The sequence below is a fragment of the Balaenoptera musculus genome, chromosome 15 (genome assembly GCF_009873245.2).
Source record: "Balaenoptera musculus isolate JJ_BM4_2016_0621 chromosome 15, mBalMus1.pri.v3, whole genome shotgun sequence".
NCBI lineage: Eukaryota > Metazoa > Chordata > Mammalia > Artiodactyla > Balaenopteridae > Balaenoptera > Balaenoptera musculus.
In genome coordinates, this window is record NC_045799.1 from 4,677,974 (window position 1) to 4,701,707 (window position 23,734).

The following is a 23,734-nucleotide window of genomic DNA, read 5'->3' on the forward strand; positions in this document are numbered from 1 at the left end:
CCTCCACCCAGGTTTGGCTTATTGTCATTTTAAAGTGTGTATTTTAAGACAGTAAGAAGATCTAGAATTGGCCTTAGAAAGTAAATAATACAATGTCAGCAGAAATATGCATAGCATTAAAACTAAAAGCAGGAACAGTTAATTTTTCAGTCTTACTTACAAAAATGGAGTCTCAGAATTATAAAGCGCTGGTTTTAAAGGTCAAAGAAAGAAGGTCATAATCCAGCAAACGAGATTCTCAACAGTAAGACCTCAGGTTGCAGGTATGGACAATTTCATCAAAAATGGCTAGATAAACTTATCAGTCAAGAAACACAAGAGCATTCTGTGGAAAAAGTATTCCATTAAATTTTTAAACATTTTAGCAATCTATGCACGGTTCAAGAGTACTTCCTTCTTGTAATCGTTCGTTCCAAGATCCATGGAAGAAGACTATAACAAAACTCTTCCTTTCAGAAAATGCAAATAACCATTTTCACAAAAGAATAACTTAAGCATTCAGGTCCCAATGACTGTAAAAGATGACAGTGAAACTCCAAGTGAACTCAAAACTCAATCTTGACCTTACTTCTCTGTGTAACCTTAAGCATATCGTATCACCCCATATGTAAAGTGCAGGGCAGAATTTAAGGGGTATTATTTTTACTTTGCAATTCAACTAGAAAACAAAGATAGATATATACACACACACACACACACACACGAAACTATAAAACTCCTAGATGATAACATAAGAAAATCCAGATAACCTTGGGTTTGGCAATGACACTTCAGATACAATATGGAAGGCACAAACCATGAAAGAAATAATCGATAAGCTAGACTTCATTAAAATTAAAGATGTTTGTTCTGCAATGGATACTGTTAAGGAGAATGAGAAGCCAAGTAAGTCACAGACTGGGAGAAAATATGTGCAAAATATTAAAAGTATTTAATAAAGGACTGTCATCCAAAGTACATAAAGAACTCTTAAAACTCAACAATAAGAAAATGAACAACCGAACTTAAAAAAAAATGGGCGAAAGATCTGAACAGACACCTCAGTAAAGAAGATATACAGACGGAAAAAATATACAAGTGAAAAGATGTTCAACATATGTCATTAGGAAATTGCAAATTAAAACAACAAATGAGATACCAATACACACGTATTAGAATGGTCAAAATTTAAAACACTGACAGTATAAAAGGCTGGCAAGGATGTGGAGCAACAGTTCTCATTCCTCGCTGCTGCAAATTCAAAATGGTATGGAACTTTGGCGGACAGTGTGGCTGTTTCCTAACAAACCCAACATACTCTCTTGCCACACAATCCAGCAGTCACACTCCCTGGTATTTACCCAAAGGAGCTGGAAACTCACGTCCACACAAAAATGTGCACACAGATGTTTACAGCAACTTTATTCATACTGCCAAAACTTGAAAGCAACCAAGATGTCCTTTAGTAGGTAAATAAACTGTGGTAAATATAGACAATGGAGTATCATTCCACACTAAGATGAGCTATCACACCATGAAAATTCAGACACAGACGAATCTTAAACACATATTACTAAGTTAAAGAAGCCAATCTAAAAAGTCTATAACCTGTATAATTCCAACTATATAACATTAAGAAAAAGGCAAAACTATGAAGAGAGTGGTTGCCAGGGGTTACGAGGGAAGGGAGGGATAAAGAGACTGAGTACAGAGGATTATTAGGACAGTGAAACTATTCTGTATGATACTATAATGGTGGATACATGTTATTATACATTTATCAAAACCCACAGGATGTACTATACCAAGACTGAACCCTGATGCAGACTACGGACTTTGGGTGACAATGACGTGTCAATGCAGCTTTATCAATTGTAACGCACGTACTACTCTAGTGCTGGACGTTGACAGTGGAGGAGACTGTGCATTTGTGCGGCCGGGGCAACTCTCTGTACTTTCTGCTCAATTTTGCTGTGAACCTAAAACCGCTCTAAAAAAAATAAAGCTTTTTCTTTTCCCCCAAAAAAAGAAGGAAAAAAAAAAGTATTTGGTCTTTATATTAATTCACTTTTGGTGGCACCCCCGAAGTTTCAGATAATAAATATTACTGATTTTAATATACTGTATATGTATAATTGAATAAATAAATAAGTGAATAAAGATGCTTTGTTTTGCTTTTCTTCCATTTTCTGGAGTTCATGAAATTCTGGTGTTGCAAGTACATATCCTTCCTTCATAATATGTGTCCCGATGTAGGCACAACACTTTGGAACTCAAACTGTGTGTTACCAAGCAAGTTATATGCCAATTTGATACATAATCTGTCAGCTCTCAGCTTTCCAGGTATAAATTTAAAGTTATTAGCTCCATAACAGTTTTTTCCACTCTGCATAAAAAGAGCTATATTATTTTATACTCTTTTATAAACACAATTTAGGTACAATATCTCTCTTTTCTTCAACACTTCCAAAAAACAAGTTACCATATTTCATTTCAACTCTGAAAAGATTACCTTCTGGGAAGGTAATAATCTGTCTCCAGAAGCCCAGGACTGATGATGGATTTTGTTAAGACAATGAAATTATGCTTGAGGTTTCAATACAATAGACTCTGATACACAGAGTCTATTGTAAAAGTATATTAAGATGGGAGAAATGGACACTGTAAAGTGAAAATCTGTTGGATATCTTTACAGACGTCTTTAAAACTTATCCTTTGACAGTCTATTTTCATTAAAGGTATCCTATTGCTTCCTACTCTCCCTAACCATCTGCAATGCACCAATCCTCACATTATTTTTGTTTATGTAAGGCTTCCACTTTCAGAATGTAAACTCCAAAAACACAGAGACTTTCCTGTCCCTCTTGCTCACCACTGATCATCAGTTTCCAGAACACTTCCAGACACAGCGCACATGCGCAATAACTATGCTGAACAAATGGGTAAAACGGCCATGCCACACTTCTACCTACTCTCAACAATGTTTCCGGTCTTCCCGCGCCCTCCCTCCTGGATGCACCGCCAGCTCCGGGGGAACGCGCGCCGAGCTGGCTACGGCTCCCTCCGCAGCATCATCCCCCTTTCCACCTTCTACATAAGACTCACCACTGACGGACAGCTCATGCGTTCCTCTCCTGCCTGTTTCCCACCTGGAGTGAACCTCCACATGATTCAGCACTGGAAGGTCTGAGCCTAGAACAGCGCAACACACTGTTGCATTAAAGGGCTCAGTAAGTGTGTGCAGCACAAACGAACACCAGACTTCCCCAGAGGCGATTCAACTCTGATTCTGACACGTTTCCTATAAACGAACGCCTAGTCCATAACTCTGATCTGAAATCATGATATATTTTTGTTCATACACAGGTTGAAGGTACTAAAAATGTTCACTTGTGTCAATAATGCCTTCGTCATTATTATTCTATGATAATTTTGTCTGAAGTTGCCCCCTCTAAAAAAATGAAAAGCAGATTTCATAGTAACAGCTATTCAAAGACGGTAAGCTCTTAAATAACCATGAATTCAAGAGTAAGGACACTGGGAGATAATTTTTTTAAATCTATTTTCTTGATTTAATTCTTAGCTCACACATTAATTCAAAGCTTTAGAAACAAAAATAAAGCTTTGCAACCAATGTGCCTTTAATGGCAGACAGTGGATTCCAATATTTCAGCAGAAAGCCTAATTATGTATCTCTTATTTTGAAAGAACCACACATAAAGAACCCTACACATACACATAACTTTCCCAAAGAAATCTCAGAATGCAAAGTGTTCTAAATTAATAAAGTAACCTACCTGATATCCTCGGAGAAGGCCAGCTACTAAGAAACATCACACCCATTATTATAGCAAGAAAAATCAAAACCCAAGAATACCCACTAATGACGCCATCAAAGGCACACTAGACGCCAGCTTGATTGAGATAGACTATACCAACCTTTAAGGCTGCTTATTCAACTCACTAGTTTCCTAGCTCCTTTGGAGCAAAAAGAAATAAAACTCAGTCTCCCATCAACTCCATGGGTGGGAAAAACTAGCCCAAAAGGCACCCTACTGTAGTGTAAGAATCTAATGGATAAAGTACTATGGAAGTGTAAGATCAAACTGAGGAAAGCTACCTGCAAAAGACATAAAGCTGGACAGCAAGGAACACCTTAGGAAACTGAAGGATATTTGGAGCTTATGTTAACAGATAAGCAATTACTATTAGAATATACAAAAAACTCTTATTAAGAACAAATGTGTTGGGACTTCCCTGGTGACACAGTGGTTAAGAATCTGCCTGCCAATGCAGGCAACACGAGTTATGATCCCTGGCCTGGGAAGATCCCACATACCGCAGAGCAACTAAGCCTGTGTGCCACAACTACTGAGCCTGTGCTCTAGAGCCCGTGTGCCGCAACTACTGAAGCCCGCGGGCCTAGAGCCTATGCACCGCAACAAAGAGTAGCCCCTGCTCGTTGCAACTAGAGAAAGCCTGCACACAGCAATGAAGACCCAACACAGACCAAAAAAATATATATATATATGTATATATATATAAAACAAACATGCTAAATTCTTATGAAGGAATACTATACAGCAATTAAAATGAACTAGATCTGTATTTCAACAATAGATGGGTCTCAAAAAACATGTTAAGTGATACATACACCACAATACCACATTAGGTGATACAGAAAAAAAATGGAAATAGTTCACACTAAATTCCTCTGGAAAGTGAAGAAGAGATCTGGAGCATGACTGGGCAGATGTGGAGGACAGACATGTCTTCAAATTCTTGGTGAAGGTTTATTTATTAAAGAAAAACTTTACAACAAGTCTAACAAATTATTAACATTTAATTATTCTGTATTTGGGTGTTTATTAAATTATATGTATTTTTGTGTACTTACATTTTTTTCCCACAGGAAAAAAGCAATAGTTTAAGATCCAGACAATGTTCTGAGAGAATTTTCTTCTTGTCCAGAATGCTTTGTATACATAAAAATACTAGAATCCTGAATTGTGGAGTTGTTGAAAACCAATACACATACATCAATAGCCATTCTTGTGTAATTTTTATAAAAATCAAGGTTATTATTTGAAACACGTTTAGAGTTGAAGTGGTCTCATTAATTCAAGACAAAGACCCAAACCCAAAATTCTGACAAAATCTATTGTAAAAACTTTGAAGACTAGAAGCCTTTACCCATCTAGAGATAAATTCTTTTTTTTTTTTCCTGAAATTTATTTATTTTATTTATTTATTTTTGGCTGTGTTGGGTCTTCGTTGCTGCGCGTGGGCTTTCTCTAGTTGCGGTGAGCGGGGCTACTCTTCATTGTAGTGCGCAGGCGTCTCATTGCAGTGGCATCTCTCGGTGCAGAGCACAGGCTCTAGGCGCGTGGGCTTCAGTAGTTGCGGCACGTGGGCTCAGTAGTTGTGACTCACGGGCTCTAGAGCACAGGCTCAGTAGTTGTGGCGCACGGGCTTAGCTGCTCCGCGGCATGTGGGATCTTCCCGGACCAGGGCTCAAACTCGTGTCCCCTGCGTTGGCAGGCGGATTCTCAACCACTGTGCCACCAGGGAAGCCCTAAAGATAAATTCTATGACTACTTTCGTTAATGCAACATTTCTTTTCTAAATAGAAAAATGGCTAAAAGTATTATATAAGAGCTGAAGTTTCGTACATTCTACCTATATCCAGCACTAAAACAGATTATTTTAGGTAATGGGACACCTGTCTAGTGTGAATTTTATATCAGTTCTAAAAGTATCTTAGACTCAGTTTTTTTCCAATGCATAATCTTTGACCCATTGACTAACAAACATCTAGTAATTTTTCTTTATTTAGGAGACCAAATTTGTGATTAGGGTGATCATGAAATTAAACAAAAAGATAAGCAATATTCTACTTCTATTAAAATTCTACCTGTAAAGGAGAGTGGCAAAACATGACATTTTTTTGCACACAAAGCAGGAAGAATCAAGACAGATATTATGCCCAAATGAGTTATATGCATGATTAGAGAGCAAGGGGTCCCAATTTCTCATGGTCATGGTTGTCGCTGGAACTTGACTGAGCTATAAATTAACAGTTCAAGTCAAGTGCCTAGAGTCAGTATCAGCAGAAGTAAAAACTTCCCCAAAGTGTTCAACCTTCAGTGGAGATGACAACACATGAAAAACCTCCACACCAAAATCAACACGTCCCAATTCACAGCAGACACAGAGGAGTGAAGCAAAAACACACTTAGCATTCTGCACCTCTATGGTCCAAGTCGAATTTTCAATTTGTGAACAATGAGAAATAGCAGAATGTGGTTTATCAGTTAGTATGTAATCTGCTCTGGTTTCCTTTTCAATAGAGAACCTAAGTGGCTACACAAGTGAAAAGAGATTATCAACCAGGTCAGCAGCTTCTTAAACAAATTCAACAAGAGGCCAGGGAAAAAGGCTGTGACACTTGGATGAAAAATATCTTCTATTTTCCCCTTTCTCTGACTTTGGAAATCATACTCATTCTTCAAAGTTTTGCTCACATGTCCTCTCTTTTGGAAAGGCTTACCTCATCTCTCAGTTGGAAAAAATTATTCCTCCCTATACTGTGTTCTAACGATAAGCTGAGAATTGCCAAATTTATATCCACAGCCTGACCCTCTCCCCTGATGTCCACTTACAGCTGTACTAAGCATCTCAAGTTTATCATGGCCAAAGAGCAGACTCCCATTCCCCACCCCCAAACCCACTGCTTCCCATCTCAGGAAAAGAAACCACCATTCACCAAAATGCTTGAGCCAAAAGCAGTTACCCTGGTTTCCTCTCTTCCACTCCTGCTCCACATTTAACCTTTCAGCCAGTTCTACCTTCAAAAGAGATTTGGAATCTGAGCACTTCTCATCCCATTCTCTCCACTGCCACCACCCTGGTCCAAGCCACAGTCTCTTGGCCTGGGTTATGGATAACTGTATGGATTATGGATGGATAGATGGATTATGGACAACTGTGTGGATTATGGATGGGTGGATGGACTACGGATAACTGTATGGATGACGGATGGGTGGATGGATGACAGATGGGTGGATGGATTACGGATAACTGTATAGATGACGGATGGGTGGATGGATTACGTATAACTGTATGGATGACGGATGGGTGGACGGGTTATGGACAACTGTGTGGATTATGGATGGGTGGATGGACTACGGATAACTGTATGGATGATGGATGGGTGGATGGATTATGTATAACTGTATGGATTATGGATGGGTGGATGGATGATGGATGGGTGGATGGATTATGGATGGGTGGATGGATTACGGATAACTGTATGGATGACGGATGGGTGGATGGATGACGGATGGGTGGATGGATGACGGATGGGTGGATGGATGACAGATGGGTGGATGGATTACGGATAACTGTATAGATGACGGATGGGTGGATGGATTACGTGTAACTGTATGGATAATGGATGGGTGGATGGGTGGATGGGTGGATGGGTTACGGATAACTGTATAGATGATGGATGGGTGGATGGATGACGGATGGGTGGATGGATTACGGATAACTGTATAGATGATGGATGGGTGGATGGATTACGTATAACTGTATGGATGACGGATGGGTGGATGGATTATGGATGGGTGGATGGATTACGGATAACTGTATAGATGACGGATGGGTGGATGGATGACGGATGGGTGGATGGATGACGGATAACTGTATAGATGACGGATGGGTGGATGGATTACGGATAACTGTATGGATGACGGATGGGTGGATGGATTATGGATAACTGTATGGATGACGGATGGGTGGATGGATTACAGATAACTGTATGGATGACGGATGGGTGGATGGATGACGGATAACTGTATGCACGACGGATGGCTGGATGGATTACGGATAACTGTATGGATGATGGATGGGTGGATGGATTACGGATAACTGTATGGATGATGGATGGGTGGATGGATGACGGATGGGTGGATGGATTATGGATGGGTGGATGGATGACGGATGGGTGGATGGATTACGGAAAACTGTATGGATGATGGATGGGTGGATGGATTACGTATAACTGTATGGATGACGGATGGGTGGACGGGTTATGGACAACTGTGTGGATTATGGATGGGTGGATGGGTTACGGATAACTGTATAGATGATGGATGGGTGGATGGATTATGGATAACTGTATAGACGACGGATGGGTGGATGGATTACGGATAACTGTATGGATGACGGATGGCTGGATGGATTATGGATAACTGTATGGATGATGGATGGGTGGATGGATGACGGATAACTGTATGGATGACGGATAGGTGGATGGATGACGGATAACTGTATGGATGACGGATGGGTGGACGGGTTACAGGTAACTGTAGCAGCCTCATGGCTTCCACACATACCACCATCCACACATCTCCCATAGCCTACTTTCCCCACACCGGCCATGGTCTTTTAAAAAGACTCCTGGTCAGAATCCTCCATGCCTTCCCACATCACAACAAAATCCAAAGTCCTTCCCGTGGCCTGTCTACCAAGAGCTCCTCCTTCCTCTCTGAGCCCATCTCCTACTGCACCACTCCATCATTCCACCGCAGGCAAAGTGACGTGCTGCTCCTTGAACACACCAAGCCCATCACCATCCGAGGGCCATGCACTTGCCGTCCCCTCTCTCTCTAATGCTCTTCCCCCAGCTTGCACACTCATTTTACACAGGTCTCAGTTCAAACATCACCTTCTCGGAAACTCAGCCTTCCCCAGTTACCCTCTTTAAAACAGAACCCACTCCCAACCAAACCCCTTTATCCTGCGTCCACCCCGACCCCCCATTCAGCACCTACCATTATCTGCTACCATATTATACGTATTTCCCATCCTTTTATGTACTGCCCATCTTCCCCACTAGAAGGTTTTGTCAGTTTTTTCATCTCGGTGCCTCAAGTAGCCGGGACAATATTTAGCACATTGCAGGCATTCAGTAAGTAACTGATGACTGCAGAGTCCAGGTACTGTGCTAGGCTCTCAAGCTAGAGAGATGGCACTGCTGCTCCTGGCCAGAACCCTGAAAACACAGAGTAAACACACTTGGAGAACCATCCCAGGACCCATCCAGAACTAATGAATAAGAATCTCTAGGGTTGAGGCTCTGGAATGATGTATCTTGAAAAAAAATTATCAAACAATAGTAACATTAGTTAATACTTAACAGGTCTATTCTAAGCACTTTACATGTGCTAATTCACTAATCCTCCTAACATACCACAAAGTGAAGAATCTGAGGAACAGAAGTTAAATACTTCATCCCACGTCATATAACTTTTAGCTGGTAGATCCAGGATTCACATCCAAGCATTTTAGCCCCAGAGTTCACACTCTTAACTGCTGGGTTGTACACTACCTCTCATGGCACTGAATACCATGTGAAAGATAATATATAAAGTTTTGTGTAAACACAGGAGGGTGGGGAGTTGAACACTGAGGGGAAGTCCCAGAGTTTGAAAAGATGAAGGAATGTACATTCTGAGTCGGAGGAAAAGCCCTGGTGTAAGCACAGTGTGGTGTGATCAAAGTGCAAGAGGCCTTTGTAAGGGAGACCATATGGCTGCAGAAGAAGGGGTTTGAGGGAAGGGAATGAACTGAGAACCCGGGGTGGGGGGGGCGGGAAATCATGTCTGCTTATGCTTTTTAAAAGCTTATAGTTTAAGTAAAAGTAAGCTGTAAAACCGTAAACTTACACAAGTCTGGTAATGAGCTCTGTGGAAGGAAATGAAAGGAAGAATATTAAAAATGACTCTAGGAAGGCAGGTATGAGGAAGGAAAATGGGTTTCCTTCTCCTCATGGGTTCTGAAAAGTATTCACCGCCTCTGCCAGCATTCAGGAGAAACCAGATATAAGAGGAGATGTACTCACACATCTGTGTGTGTGTGAGTGTTTAAATATTTTAGTTGTTTAAAATGGAGAATAAAAGCCGAGATTGTTTTAAAAATAAAGAAGTGTGACCCAGTTTTGAAAGGCTGTGATGCTGGCCTAAGAATTTTGAACACTAACCTGTAGGATTGAGGGAGCCAACGAAAATAAAGAAATGACATGATCAATTTCAATTTTTAGAAAATAACTCTGAAAAGTGTATCCAGGATAGCTTGAAGGGTGAGGGAAGTAGGGAGTAAATTAGAAACAGGGAATTGAGACATGGGGCAATAATACTGAAGAGAGAGGGCCTACACTCAGGATATGGCAGTGGGCAGAAACAGAAGCAAAGGGGTGCAGGAGACGCTGTTGATGAAAATGGACTGACTAGATGTGAGCAGCGTGGGATAAGGGCAGGGAAAGACGAGGTTAGGATTTCTGGCTTACCCCTCTGGGTGCAAGGGCCATTCCCAAGATATGGCAGACACGATCAACGGGGAACGAGAGCATAAACCATGAATGCAGCGTGGAATATGGCAAGTCCTGAGGTGTTTTCATGACCACCAGATAGGCAGGAATGACGGGTAGGCAGACAGCCTAGAGATCAAAAGATCTGCTTGGAGATGGAGATTTGGAAGTTTTCTGCGTAGAAGTGAGAGCTGAAGGGATTATTAATGAGACAACACAGAGAATGCTTAAATGGAGAAAACTGAGGAGAGAAGTTTGGGGAATGTCAACATCCAGTAAAAGATGATAAATGGCTGGGCAGTTCACCAGAAAAGTCAAAGACAAAAGTCACAAAGAGAAACCTGGTGAACTGAGAAGGGCTTCAGTGGAGGGGTAAGGAATGAGAATTAAAAGGAAAGTGAAGATGTAAACCAGTCACTGAGATTCACTGCTTCCAAAAATTTACCTGTGATGTACGACCAGGCATTTGCTTAAGTGGGGGAAGATCTGGAGGAACGTGATTTCTTTTTAGGAAGGGGAAACTTAAGCATGTTTGTAGGCACCGGGAAAGCATCAAGTAGAACAGAAAGTTGAGACACCAGAAATAGAGAGGCTGACTAATGGAGCAAGATACCACAAGTGATGGAAAAGGAATGGGGTAAAGCACACTAGGTGAACAGGTGGTGGAGGTGGTGCTGAGTCTCTGAAACAGGAGGGGAGGATGGTGAAAACATAAGTTTGCAGAAGAGAGAAAAGTGACCAATACTTGGTAGAATATCTTTATTTTATGAGTGAAAGGCACTATGTCCACATCGATCAGCGGCACACAGCAGGCCTTGTTGATGGGTTTCACCATTCCTTTCCACAGAAAGTTTTCTTTTCTTCTTCCCTTCTCACATTTCTCAACCTGGACATTAACTCCCTGAGAACGTGCCTCGTGCCACGCATTACGCTAAGCACTGGGATCAGGGATAAAAGACATAGTCCAGAAAAGGCAAAGGCCTTGTTGACTAACAGGGAAGGCAGGCAAGTAACCAAACGCAATTCACCACGGTAAGTGCAGGGGCACAGGGGACAGGCACAATGTGAGTGGAATGTCAGGAAATGACCTCAAAGTGCAGGGGGGAGCAGTGCGACAGGAGGAGGAATGAACTCACCTTGAGTGATGGAAACAACACATGCAAAAGCTCTACAACCAGGGAGGACCAAAGGCCAGAGCACAAGCATGAGGAAAGGTGATGCTGGAGAGGTCAAGGGCACAAATGATTTTCCAGGTCTTGTTAAAGAATTTAAAAGTTATTCTTTTGGCAATGGGTAGACATTTAAAAATTTTAAGAAAGCAAGAGAACTAACAAGAACCTGCTGTATAAAAAATAAACAAAATAAAATTCAAAACTTCAAAAAAAAAAAAAAAGCAAGAGGTAAGCTGAGATTCACACATTTGAAAGTGCCATCAATATGGAGAGAAGAAAGAGGACTCAGACAGGAAAACCAGGTAAGAAACTATTACAGTCATCCAGGAGAAAAATGAGGCAGCCGTAGAGGGGACAAGGAAGAAGGGACAGAGCTGAGTCATGCGCTTTCTCAGTTTGAGTCGCTCCACTGTGTGGATGTGGGTACCATTCAAGGAGGTATGTGTAAGAAGAGGAGATTTGGAGAAAAAAGGAAAAGGGAGTGGGGAAGAATACATTTTGGGGCATGCTGCATTTGAAGTATCTGCAGCCCTACATATGGGCTCGGGTCAGGCCTAGGATCATTCGTAAATGCTGTTAGAAGCCAAAGGTACTGGCAGAAGAGCTCCCGGACGGGGAAAAAGGAAGACGGGTGGGGACACTGAGAGACAAAGAGAAGAGGAGCAAGAAGAGGGGGGGAAGGAAAACCTGTACCCCTCAGCCTCATCCACAGGACTCCATAAGGAGTGGGTAAAAATGGCCAAATGGGTGGAAGAAAGCAAAAAGAGGGTGATTAAGGAGGTGAAGGGAAGAGTGTCCAGTAGCCCAACGGCAACAGGTGTCAAATGCTACAGAGGGTACACAGGAGGTAAAGAATAAAAATACAACAACAGATGCAGTAATGAAGCAATAAAGTTCCCAGGCAATGACTTTGGGAGTGAATGGGTGGTGAGAAAACGGTGATTAAGACTATTTGCAGAAGCTTGCTAGGATAAGCTACTTCCAGAAGGGAGTAGCTAGGGAGAGCAAATGAGACAGAAAGCAGTTATTCTTTTTTAAAGGCAGGCAGGACAGTACTCAGACATTTACTGAAGAGGACTAATTGCCAAAGCGCTGTGCTCAAAGTTAGGCACGTAGAGAAAAAAAAAGAAACAATCTTACTAGGCAGGGCAAAGGCAACAAAGGCGTTCATTTAAAAATTTTTTGAAAGAATAAAATAAGAGACCCAAATAAACTGACCAAGTTTTCTCTGGATTTCTCCAGATGACCTCTCATGTTTCTTCCACCTCCGCCTTCTCAGCAAGATTAGAGGTCAACTAGGCACCCACAGTAAACTGTGATCCTCCTGTCCCCAAGTTACATGAGAAGTTTTGAATGAGTGTATCTGCAGATCTTCCAAGGAGTGATTCATGGTTTTTCTTCATCCAATTAGTAAAGCAGTGTCTGACTTAGAAAAGGTCAAAAAGCACGGATTTAGATTTTCAGAGCAGTCCATCAGGATACACTTATATGCCAACAAATCAATTCAACCAACAGAATGAGAATTCAAATAAGCCTCCACAAGGACAAACTTTTGGTTTTTCAGCAAATCCCTCTTTTTATTCATGTGTATGCTTCTATTTCAAATGGTCAAACCAAACACCGAAAAGATGACCAAGTCCAACTTCTTTGGGGTTACTAGCAGAAGAAAACAATTAAGAAAAGAATATATTCTATTAGCTACCACTAGGGAAAACTAAAGAAACAAAACCTATAGGAGCTTGCATTCTATAGCATGGAAGACAAAGCAATCAGTAAATAAAGCACAAGGAGAGGATAACATAAACAAAACATGCAGTGGTACACAATTTGTACAGTTTGAGGTGATGCAGAAAACACTGGAATTGGATAAGAATATCCAAGAATACTCAAGAAAGGTTACTAGAATATAGTGAGCTTTGCAACAGGAACAAGAGGGCTCATTAATTAAAGATTTGAGAGCCCACTAGTGCAAAGCAATGGTAGGTTCTAAGAGAAATACAAACTCCAGTTTCTGCCCTCATGGGCTTTCCATCTTTCTTCTTCAGCGAAAATAAATTTTAATCACATGTTTTCAAGACTAGCGCTGGCAGGAACACCAAGCGGCACTGAGTTCAAGCTTCCTCATCCAACAGAAGAGGAAATCAAAGCTGGGTGGGGAGGTGAGCTGAGCGCCTCTAAGTGACGGCCAGAGTAGGAACGGAAGCCTCCCTTTGTAATACAAAGCACACAAGCCGTAGAGGCTTGAAAGCCTGAGGTGCAAATTATGCATTCCACCAAGTGCTGGGCCCAGTTTCTCTCATTTTTAAAATGGAGATGATGATAATACTGGCTGTTTACCTAGATTTGAACTGCTTGTGATGTGGCTTGGAACACTTAGTTCCTTGGGTTCTCTAAAGGCTGGAGGGGGCTCTGAGAATGGAGAGGAAGAGAAGACTGACCTAGGTACCATCCCTTTCCTTCCCTTTTTTCTACTATACTGCAAATGTTGCTGAGTGATGTAATTAAAAGGCAAAATAGTACCCAATCAACCTGCACTGTTTGTGATGACAGACACTGAGGTAATAAAGGACTTGGAGTGGGTGGTAGAAGGAAAGGTGTGGTGATAATATTAGCACATAATTTTCAACATTAATACATGAATGACACAATCAGAAGTGATCAAGTTAGAACAAAAGTTCTAAGGGGAAAACAGAATTAGTACAAAGATTTTTTTAATCAGTCGCTTTAACGTTCCAGAACAACTCTGCACTTTGTGGAAGCAGTGACAAAGAAGCCATTACTAGATTACAATGACAATTAAGCACCTTTCCTTCCTTTTTATATCTCGTTTCTCTTTCACGCCTCCTTCTGAATTCCCACTGTCCTATTTCCAGTCCTCCTTTCATCTTCCTAACAACATAATAAATAAGAAAATCCCGGGCCTTCCTAGTGAGCCACACTCCCACTAACTTTTTAAAGGGAGCAATACAGCCAACGTAATGATGAACAACATGGGCTTTGCAGTCAGACAGATCTTGGTTCCAACCCCAGTTCTACCTCTAGTTCAGGTTATGAACCTGAGGACCATAACCATCTACTTCCTAGACCTGTTTTAAGAATAAATGAGCACTTACAGAAAAACGCCTAGCGCACATCACAGATCCCAAATCCCACCTTTCCTGTGAGGCTCAAACCCCAAAGCAGAATTAACAGTTTTTTCTAAGCTCCCAGGGAGGGACAGCCCATAAGTGTCCCTTTTCCACGTTCTCCTCCATCCCCCCACCACCTGGAGGCTGGAAACTCTAAGGGCCGGGACTCCTCTCCAGTCCCCACTCCGGGGCCTGGCCCACAGGAAGCTTTCAGGATGCGGTGACCAAACCAACCCTCAGTCACAGGTATGCTATGCTCCGTCAGACAAGAGGGGGGTCATCTGTTCATGAAGTAAACCTCAAAGGATGAGCTGTGGAAAAGGAAGAAACCCCAAATACTCCCAATCGGACAATCATCTGTTACGCACACAATCATCATACCCATGCATGTCTCTAAACCCTCTCCAATCTGACTCATATGCATGGATGCCATCATTTGGGGGAATGATGACTTCCCAAAGTATACCTCCTACAGAATAAAACAGCACTTTCTGATATTCACCTTGAGTTTTTCTCTTTCAACATCTGAGAAATCTCTGTTATATGTTAATTCACACTTATTTGTTTCTCTGCCTTTGTAGTCCCACTTGTAAGGTTTAAGGTAGCACCTATGAAGGTCACTTATTTCAGACCTTCCTATCTTAATAAGCACCCTTTTGAACTCTAAATTCCCACTTTACAAATGTGCAAACCTGTGAAATCTCTACCTATAAGTTTCACCCTACCTTCCAAAGACTTCAGAGCAGATCTGCAAATTACTCGAAAATTAAATGTGTTCTAAATATACAGAATCATTAAACACCAACAATATCTGTTATAAAAAGTGAATATTCACAAGGTAAATCAAAGAATGCTTTGGAGTCACCAGCATGAACTTTTTAAAAAGTATGCTGAGAAATCCCTCCTAAACATTCCACAAATAATAATTCTTAATTAATTAATGTTCTTAAGAAATTATCCTGACAGCTCCTAACACTTCCTTAATGGTTAAAAATTCTCTGCCTCCCTCCCTCCAAAACGAAGCCCTTTATGAGTTCATTCTAGAGTCGATGTGAAAGAAATGGGCTTTGACGCCAGACAAACCTGCGTTGCATCCTTGCACCACTGTTTACCACAGTGGCCTCATCCAGGAGCCGGCTCCCTAACCACTGAGTAACTCACATCACAGGACTGTGTTGTAGATTAACTAATAAGATGAAGAACTAAAGCATCTACCACAGTCCCTAGACTTTGTGGTCTACCCTCTGGAAACTAAGCATTTATCGTCTAGAAATGTTCATTCTTCCCTTACCTTTTCTTTCCTCTCATATTGCAAACTGAATGTCAGCTCCACTATGGCCACTGCTTTTAACTCCAGACCCACCCTACTGCGGGGTCTACTAAGTGGTGGACCTCCACCACTTAGCCCCTTACAAATATGCCCTCTGCTCCCAGCTCCCTTGGCACGGGGTTCTGTGCCTCTCCAATCCTTGAGGACCCTCCAGCCTTTAAAGACAGCCCAAGCAACTTACAGTCATAAAGGTTACAAGCCACATCACACGCAATTCAAATCTAGGTGAACGGTCCAGGGGGCCATAACATTGTCTTCAGGTACAATCCAAAAGACAAAACAGTCTCAATCTCTTTCTCCCCCAAAATATTTATTTCCCTAACACCCCTCCCAAATAGGCTAAGGTTGTAAGATCCTACTGAAATGCCAACTGGATACTAATTCAAACACATCATGGGTACCTGTGAGAATGTGTGCACACCAGCAACACTTTAGGTGCCCACATGGGCGTGCACACACAAACACAGCCAAAAGCCTGACTGAAGACACTACTTGACACAGATGAAAAGAAACAGTAACCTGCTAGTCAAAAACTGATAATAACCCCTCTGAAAGGATGAAGGAAAACTTTAGGAAGGTATTTCTATACCTTTACAGTTTTGTGCCATTAATGCTAAATTATTAAAAGAAAGCACTTCAAGATTTTTCCCTTGGGACTATGGCATTTTCTCAACGATTTTTTTTTTTTTTCCATGCAAGGGGGAAAATCCAAAAACACATTAAGGCATTGTTTCTAGACATCAACAGCTTTTGTTAAGACAACATATTTAACATTTTGAAAAACAGATATTCTAGAGATACTATTTTGTCACACTGGTATTTTTAAAAATAGTCTTAAAATGACGGTCAAGTTCAGTAATTTTGTTCCCATAATGAAGTTCTTTAAACAACTGTTGTTTTTGTAAAGCTAGCAGCCTAGGCCTGTCAGGTAAAAACTTCAAAGAATGTGCACATCCACCGAGCAAGGGCCAAAGCAATGCTGGATATGGTATGCTGATGACAGCCTGAGAGGGGCCTAGAATGATAGCAAAGGAGGAAGCAAGCCTGGAGACCATAATGCAACTTTGTTTTTAACACAATCCCCAGTGCAAAATAACTGCTCAGAAGGCTTTTATTTTATTAAAGACACTCAATGGCAACCTTGTCTTGACTAATGGAACTCAGCACTCTTTGTGTTCGTCTTTCTTGTCATCTTGCTGAAAGCTTTGCTCATTTGTTCCAAATCATGGTCATCCTGCAGATGGCAAATTTTTCAAATACAAGTGGGAGATATATGATGCAATCTTGGAGATAATTCCTTATGTCAAAATTCAAGTTTCAGGTTCTAAAAATCAAGCCTAAGGGTAGTATTTGAGTATAACCAATATAGTTTACTCCCTTGATTCCTCCCCTAATTTTCAGCTACTTAGTGGTAATATTACAGGGTCAAAGTTCTCAGTATTTTGCCTTCAGCACTGGAAGGAAAGATGCTATATAATTTTAATAAATAAAAGATAGTGTTAATAATGTTTAAGAGTTCACCTCTTTAATAAGCATCAATTCAGACTAATTATTTTAATAAATCCACACTTGGATGCAAAGCTACCAGGTTTATTATAAAGAAAACTGTGTTCATGTTACAACCGCACACAAGGAACTATCACCATATAAGCACATAGCCGAGAACTATCCATTTCTTCCTTAAGGAGTTAACTGTGAAGAAGAGAAGTAAATAAGTGGGTAAAAGTAAGTTAACTTCTACTTCACATTCTTCTCCCAGGAACAAAAACTCAGAAGTAAATAACACAATCTATGAAGATTTAAGTTTGACTAAAGGTTGGTAAGTTTAATGCCACTTGCTTCTGATAAGCAAGCTGGTTAATAATTAAATAAATGAAGATAATCTATTCAGGATGGATTTAAACCACTACCATAAAGAATCTTAAGCACACTGCTGACATTTTGTTGTGCTGTAAAACACAGTCTCCTCTACGTGATCATGAAATGTTAAGGAAATCAGTGCTATGCTAAAACTAGAGAATTAATGCTGTAATTAGCATCTGAAAGATAATTACTGCATTGAACAGACTATATCTACAAGGTGTTATATTTTTTAGCTTCCTAAATACTAAACTTCACGTTAACTTAAGAGGGTGAACTAATGATTCTAAGCACACTTTCCTTATACAAAAGAGACTGTCCCTAACCTATCTACCCAAGTTCCTATTTCCTCCCCAAAGTGGTAATCAACCACACCAATCCAGTGGTGCTACCCCACCTGTGACCCACACTGACCAACAGCAGGACTACCTGAGACTTCTAGAAGGCCACTGGTTTAGTCACACAACAAAGCAAAAGTAATGGGTCCACAGCAGGTTTAAATCTTAACTAATCAGCTCATGAGGACAGTTAACTGACCATTCTCATGTGACAGTATCACGAGATGGGGGAGAATGCTAGGATGTGAAGAAGGATTAAGAGTCCTGGGCAATGACCAAGAAAATACAAGACATACTACTTACCATGGATGGAATCACTGGAAGGGGGAGGGGAGGAGAAAGAAAAGAGATACAAAATGCCCTGAGAGTGACTCATTCAAAAAGCTCTCATTGAGGGGCTTCCCTGGTGGCGCAGTGGTTGAGAATCTGCCTGCCAATGCAGGGGACACGGGTTCGAGCCCTGGTCTGGGAAGATCCCACATGCCGCGGAGCAACTAAGCCCGTGCGCCGTGACTACTGAGCCTGTGCGTCTGGAGCCTGTGCTCCGCAACAGGAGAGGCCGCGATAGTGAGAGGCCCGCACACCGCGATGAAGAGTGGCCCCCGCTTGCCGCAACTAGAGAAAGCCCTCGCACAGAAACGAAGACCCAACACAGCCATAAATAAATAAATAAATAAATAAAAATGAAAAAAAAAAAAAAAGCTCTCATTGAGCTGGGCAACAAGTGGGACCTCAGAGTGAAAAAGAAAATGATTTGGCCTTGGAAGAGGTAAGAGCAACAGAAAGGGCAACAATGCAAAGCACACACTTCACAGGTTTTAAAAGCCCTTAACTCTTTCAGAAAGGTGTCCCCAATCCAAAGAGATCCTACTGTTTCACCAAGGCAAATGTCACAGTGTCATGCTTCTTTCAGGAGGCCAGGAATCTTTCTCCTTTTGACACTTAACACAACGCAGCATGGCACTTTCTATAAGACTGAACGGGGTCCTGTAAGTCTTTGTCCTCTTTTCTTCTGCAACATCCTTAACTTCAAAAGAATCACACAAAATGCCCAAGACGAAAAAGAATCCAACATATACAACCCCATATCATTTTAGGCTGCACTTAAAAGATGACTAATTTTTTTCCTCTGGATGACAGGCATGTTAATTATTATCTTCTTAAGAAAAGTCAGCTTACAAGTTTGATTCACCTAAGTGAACCGTCTGAAGTCAGAATCATCACCCCAAGTAATCTGGAAGACACCAGTTAAATGTGCCAGTTCTCATCCTGAAACGAAGGCTGTCTATACAGCAAAACAGGGTATTGAGCCTCTATTCTGATTTCACAATCTTAGTCCTCAGTTTAAAACTAACCAACAAATAAATCATAAAGTGGTTTACATATGCCTGCAGATGCCTCTTCTGAAGCCACAAGCCAACAGCCTTCAACAATTTGACACCGTAACTTTCCTGGATCACTTCCCTAGCAAAAATATCCAGTGACTTTGGCCATCATTACTTTGGTCAACCCAGGGCCAGAGACAGATCACTCTTCTTTGCCATACCTTTCAGGTAAAGAAGTTGAAATGATGAAGCCAGTGGTGTAAATACAACCAATCTCTGCATAATGTTGCACATTTACAAAGCAGCTGAACAGCCATAATACCAACAAAACTTTCTACATGAGGCAAGGGAGATATGAGCGCCATTCCCATGGAGTAAAGAGTAATCCCAGGCTTTGGGGAGCAAAGTGGCCAGCCCAAGGTCAAACATCACTAAGTAAAAGAAATGGGACAAAAACTTTAATTTTCTCCAATTAGTGCCTCTTTCTATAACATCACATTAGAGGAGAGTGTATGTACTAGGGGTGGGGTTAAGGTTGCAGGGGATCAATCAAGGAAGAACTAGCCGAGGAGACACGACACAATATGAACTTGGACACTGGCTGTGTCTGTGCACAGAGGCCTTAGAAGACCTGGTTCCTGTCTACTAGCCAGCCTCATCTCCTCCTCTGCCTCGTGACCCCAACAAATGCTCTTTGTCACTGTCATTCCGAAATACTACTGGCATCCCAAAGGAGCCCAATCATCTCAGTCTTCGTGCCTCTGTACATGCAATTTCCTCCACCTGACATGCTCCCCAACCATTTCTTCTTTTCACCTGCTTCCATTCGACCTTTAAACCCTGCTCAAATGACACCTCCTTCAGGAGCTGACCTCCTTAGAGCTCTCAGAGTACTCTGGATTACCTTGTATCACTGCACTGTTCTGGCTGATTCTGTCATCTGCTCTCTTCCCTAGACCTAAGTTCTGGGGTGGGGGGTTGAGGGAGAGCAGGGGCCTACACGTGATGTGACTCATCTTCTCCTGGCACCTGACACGTGGAGCAGGCACTGAAATGCCTGTGGACTAAAGGAATGAACGTGCCAGTCCCCAGGAGTAGCTAAGCCAGGCTTCCAGGGTAGAGGACTTCAGACAACTCAAGTGGAAACCATCACCCTCCACGTTCACCTGAGTTACCTGGATTCCTTTCTCAGGCGGGCTGCTCTAGAAGGCCATGAGAACATCCCATAAGCTACAGCACGGTGGTGGAATTATAATCCATGTTAAGTTTTTGGGGTGTTTGTTTTAACTGGGAAACCTTCAGTTGTTTATACATTTGCAGTCACTTCCAAATGTGACAAACTGGAGATTGTTAACCTGGGACGCTAAGTGACAGCCACAGCACTGGAGTATTTCCCAGGGGTCGGACAGCATAACCGTTAAACAGCGTGAACTCTTAAGTCTGGGTTCAAATGTGCCATTTGCTAACTGAGTAACTTTGGGTCAGTTACCGGACACTACCTCCTGCCGGTACATTTAAAGAGGGGTGCCTTGTGGCCAGCAGGCATTCCCATGCCACAGACATCTATCGAGCGGCTACCCTGGGCCAAGTACTGGCGACACAGCGGCGACCTGGCCGTCCAACGCAAGCATAGTCTCACCATGCCAGCCTGTCTTATTTCCTGCACAGCACTTATTACCACTACCTGAAACACTCTCGTGTGCTGGCTTGTCGCCCCTCCCTACAAGGTCAGCTTCACAAGAGCAGGGGTCTTGTCTGTCTTGTCCATTCCTCTCTCTCAAGGGCCAAGCGATGTCTGCTACACAGTTACTCAGTCCCTTTGGAAAGAAGGAATGGCCAAGTCAGATGAAATCCCCCGGCGCTGATGTTTTGCTGGAGAAGGTAGGGGGAAAAGATTAAAAATAAAGGTACACATTTCAAGGGGCTCTGGCTCGCCACAAACACATGTGGCCCCCTGGGCTTCCTCGGGCTCCAGTCCCAGGCGGCTCCGGGGAGAAAAAAGATCTCGCCACCCTGACAACCCCGCACGGCTGCAGAGACGTGAGCAACGGGCACGAGGAAGGCAGGAGAAGGAAAGCTGGGCCACACGTCCCGTCGGAACGTCTGCGGACGTTCCTTTCGTTCATTTGCTAAACAGGTACTTATTAGGCTCCTAAGGCGTGCGGGGCATAAAGCAGAGACGTGACAAAGTCCTGCCCTCATGGAGCTTCCCTTCTATCATACAGACACGGTACACAAGTGCGTAAAGTGGTCCTTTCAAGGAGTGGTAAAGTGCCGAGCTGCCACGAGCAGTTACGCGACAGGGGACGGCCGGTCAGCGAGAGGCGACCTCTGACCCGGGACCTGCGCCTCCTCGGCACAGGCGGCCGCCGGGGCCCACACTCAGTGAGGAGGCCGCATACGGCACAGGAACGGCCACAGCGGCAACGAGGCGACTGTCTCGAGGGCGAGGCGCGGGAGGCTGCGGAGGAGCAGGCCCTGGACTCCCGCGCCGGACGCCGGGCCCTCGGGGCCCGGGGAGCGCGGGCGCGCGGGCGCGCGGGCGGGCGGGCGGGCGCCGCGGCCGGGAGGCCGACGTCACCACCGCGCCGCCGGGCCCTCCGGAGCGCGGGCCGGAGCGGGGGCGCGGGGCGGCGGGCCTCCGGGCTTACCTCGGAATTTGAGCTCGTGCTGCGGCTCGAGGCTCAGGACCTGCTCCACCTTCGCCATGTTCCTCGGCGGCGGGACACCTCGGGCGGGGAGACCCCTGAGAGGTCACCTGAGGCGGCAGGCGTGAATGCTGCGCCCACTTTAAATTTGGAAAGGGGCGGGGGCCGGCCGGGGCGCGGGCGGGGGTCGCCTACGGGGTGCGCGCGGGGGGGGCCGACCTACGCGGTGCAGGCGCAGGGGCGGAGGGCGAGGGCGAGGCCGCGGTGCCCAGCGAGCGCACGGCACGCACGCACGCACGCAGCGACGCACGCACGCACGCAGCAGGCCGGCCGCCACGGCCCGGCGCGCGCTCGGGCGGTGGAGAGCTGAGCGCGCCGAGCCCCCTATCGGGCAGTGCGCAGGCGCGGCGCTTGCCGCGGGGGCGGGGCTGTCGGACGGCAGGGGGTGGGGCGTTGCGCAGGTCCGGGGGAGGGGCGGGTGCGGGACGCCCAGAATTGAGGACCGTCCCCCTGAAGATTATTTTTTCAGCGCCTGTGGGGGCCAGGCTTTGTGTTAAGTGCTTTACTCAATAATAATAATTAATAAGAATGAACTTCCACTTTCCCCTGCTAATGTGGTGCCAGGCATTTAGAGATTTTGAATAATAATGAAAGTACTATTTATTCTTATTATAAATATGACGTTTATGGGTGAATGATGTGTGCTAGGCACGATGATGTATGGTAAACAATAAATATAAATTTAGTAAGCTACCAATTATTGCTTGCTTATTTTGTGCCACTCTGCTGAACACTTTGGATAACAACAGCATCAATTATAATAAATAAAAGCTACTCTACGTTAAATGTTTACTATGTAACAAGCACTGTGCTGAATCCTGTGCTACTAAATGCAGCAAATATTTAGAAATACAATGATCAGAAACATTGACCTGGTTCCTACCTTCTCACTAGAGCCCATAGGAGGGGCAGCCTTTGAATAAATAACTGCACAAAAAAAGTACACGATTAAAAATTACTGAGACCCCTGGACTTCCCTGGTGCTACAGTGGTTAAGAATTCGCCTACCAATGCAGGGGACATGGGTTGGAGCCCTGGTCCGGGAAGATCCCACATGCCACAGAGCAACTAAGCTGGTGAGCCACAGCTACTGAGCCAGTGCTCTAGAGCCCACGAACCACAACTACTGACCCTTTGTGCCTAGAGCCCGTGCTCTGCAACAAGAGAAGCCACTGCAATGAGAAGTCCACGCACTGCAACGAAGAGTAGCCCCTGCTCGCAGCAAGCAACAAAGACCCAACAGAGCCAAAAATAAATAAATAAATAATTTTTTAAAAAAAGAAAATTAGACCCCATATCTGCTTGGCCTCAAAAGTGAGCACTCTACCTCATTATTGACATTTAAATTTTACTCCGTTATGTAATGTTTACTATATAAAATATGTATTAATATTCTCCTTTTCATATATAGACGAAACACAGCAAATAGCTAACACTGACCCTACATGGCAGGCATATGGGGATTCTTTGTACTATTTTTCCCACTTTTCAGTATGCTTGGAATTCTTCATAATAAAAAGGT

The 23,734-nt window shown here is 43.3% G+C and overlaps 1 protein-coding gene across 1 annotated transcript in view; it reads right to left on the reverse strand.

Annotated features, from left to right (window-relative positions):
* VAPB (VAMP associated protein B and C) overlaps nt 1-22,469 on the reverse strand; it is a 49,933-nt gene extending 27,464 nt beyond the window's left edge. Inside the window, exon 1 of the mRNA XM_036826345.1 lies at nt 22,156-22,469. Coding sequence (XP_036682240.1) covers nt 22,156-22,213 — 58 coding nt within the window. The 5' untranslated portion in view covers nt 22,214-22,469. The remainder of the gene's footprint in view (nt 1-22,155) is intronic.
* Nucleotides 22,470-23,734: the final 1,265 nt, after the last annotated feature.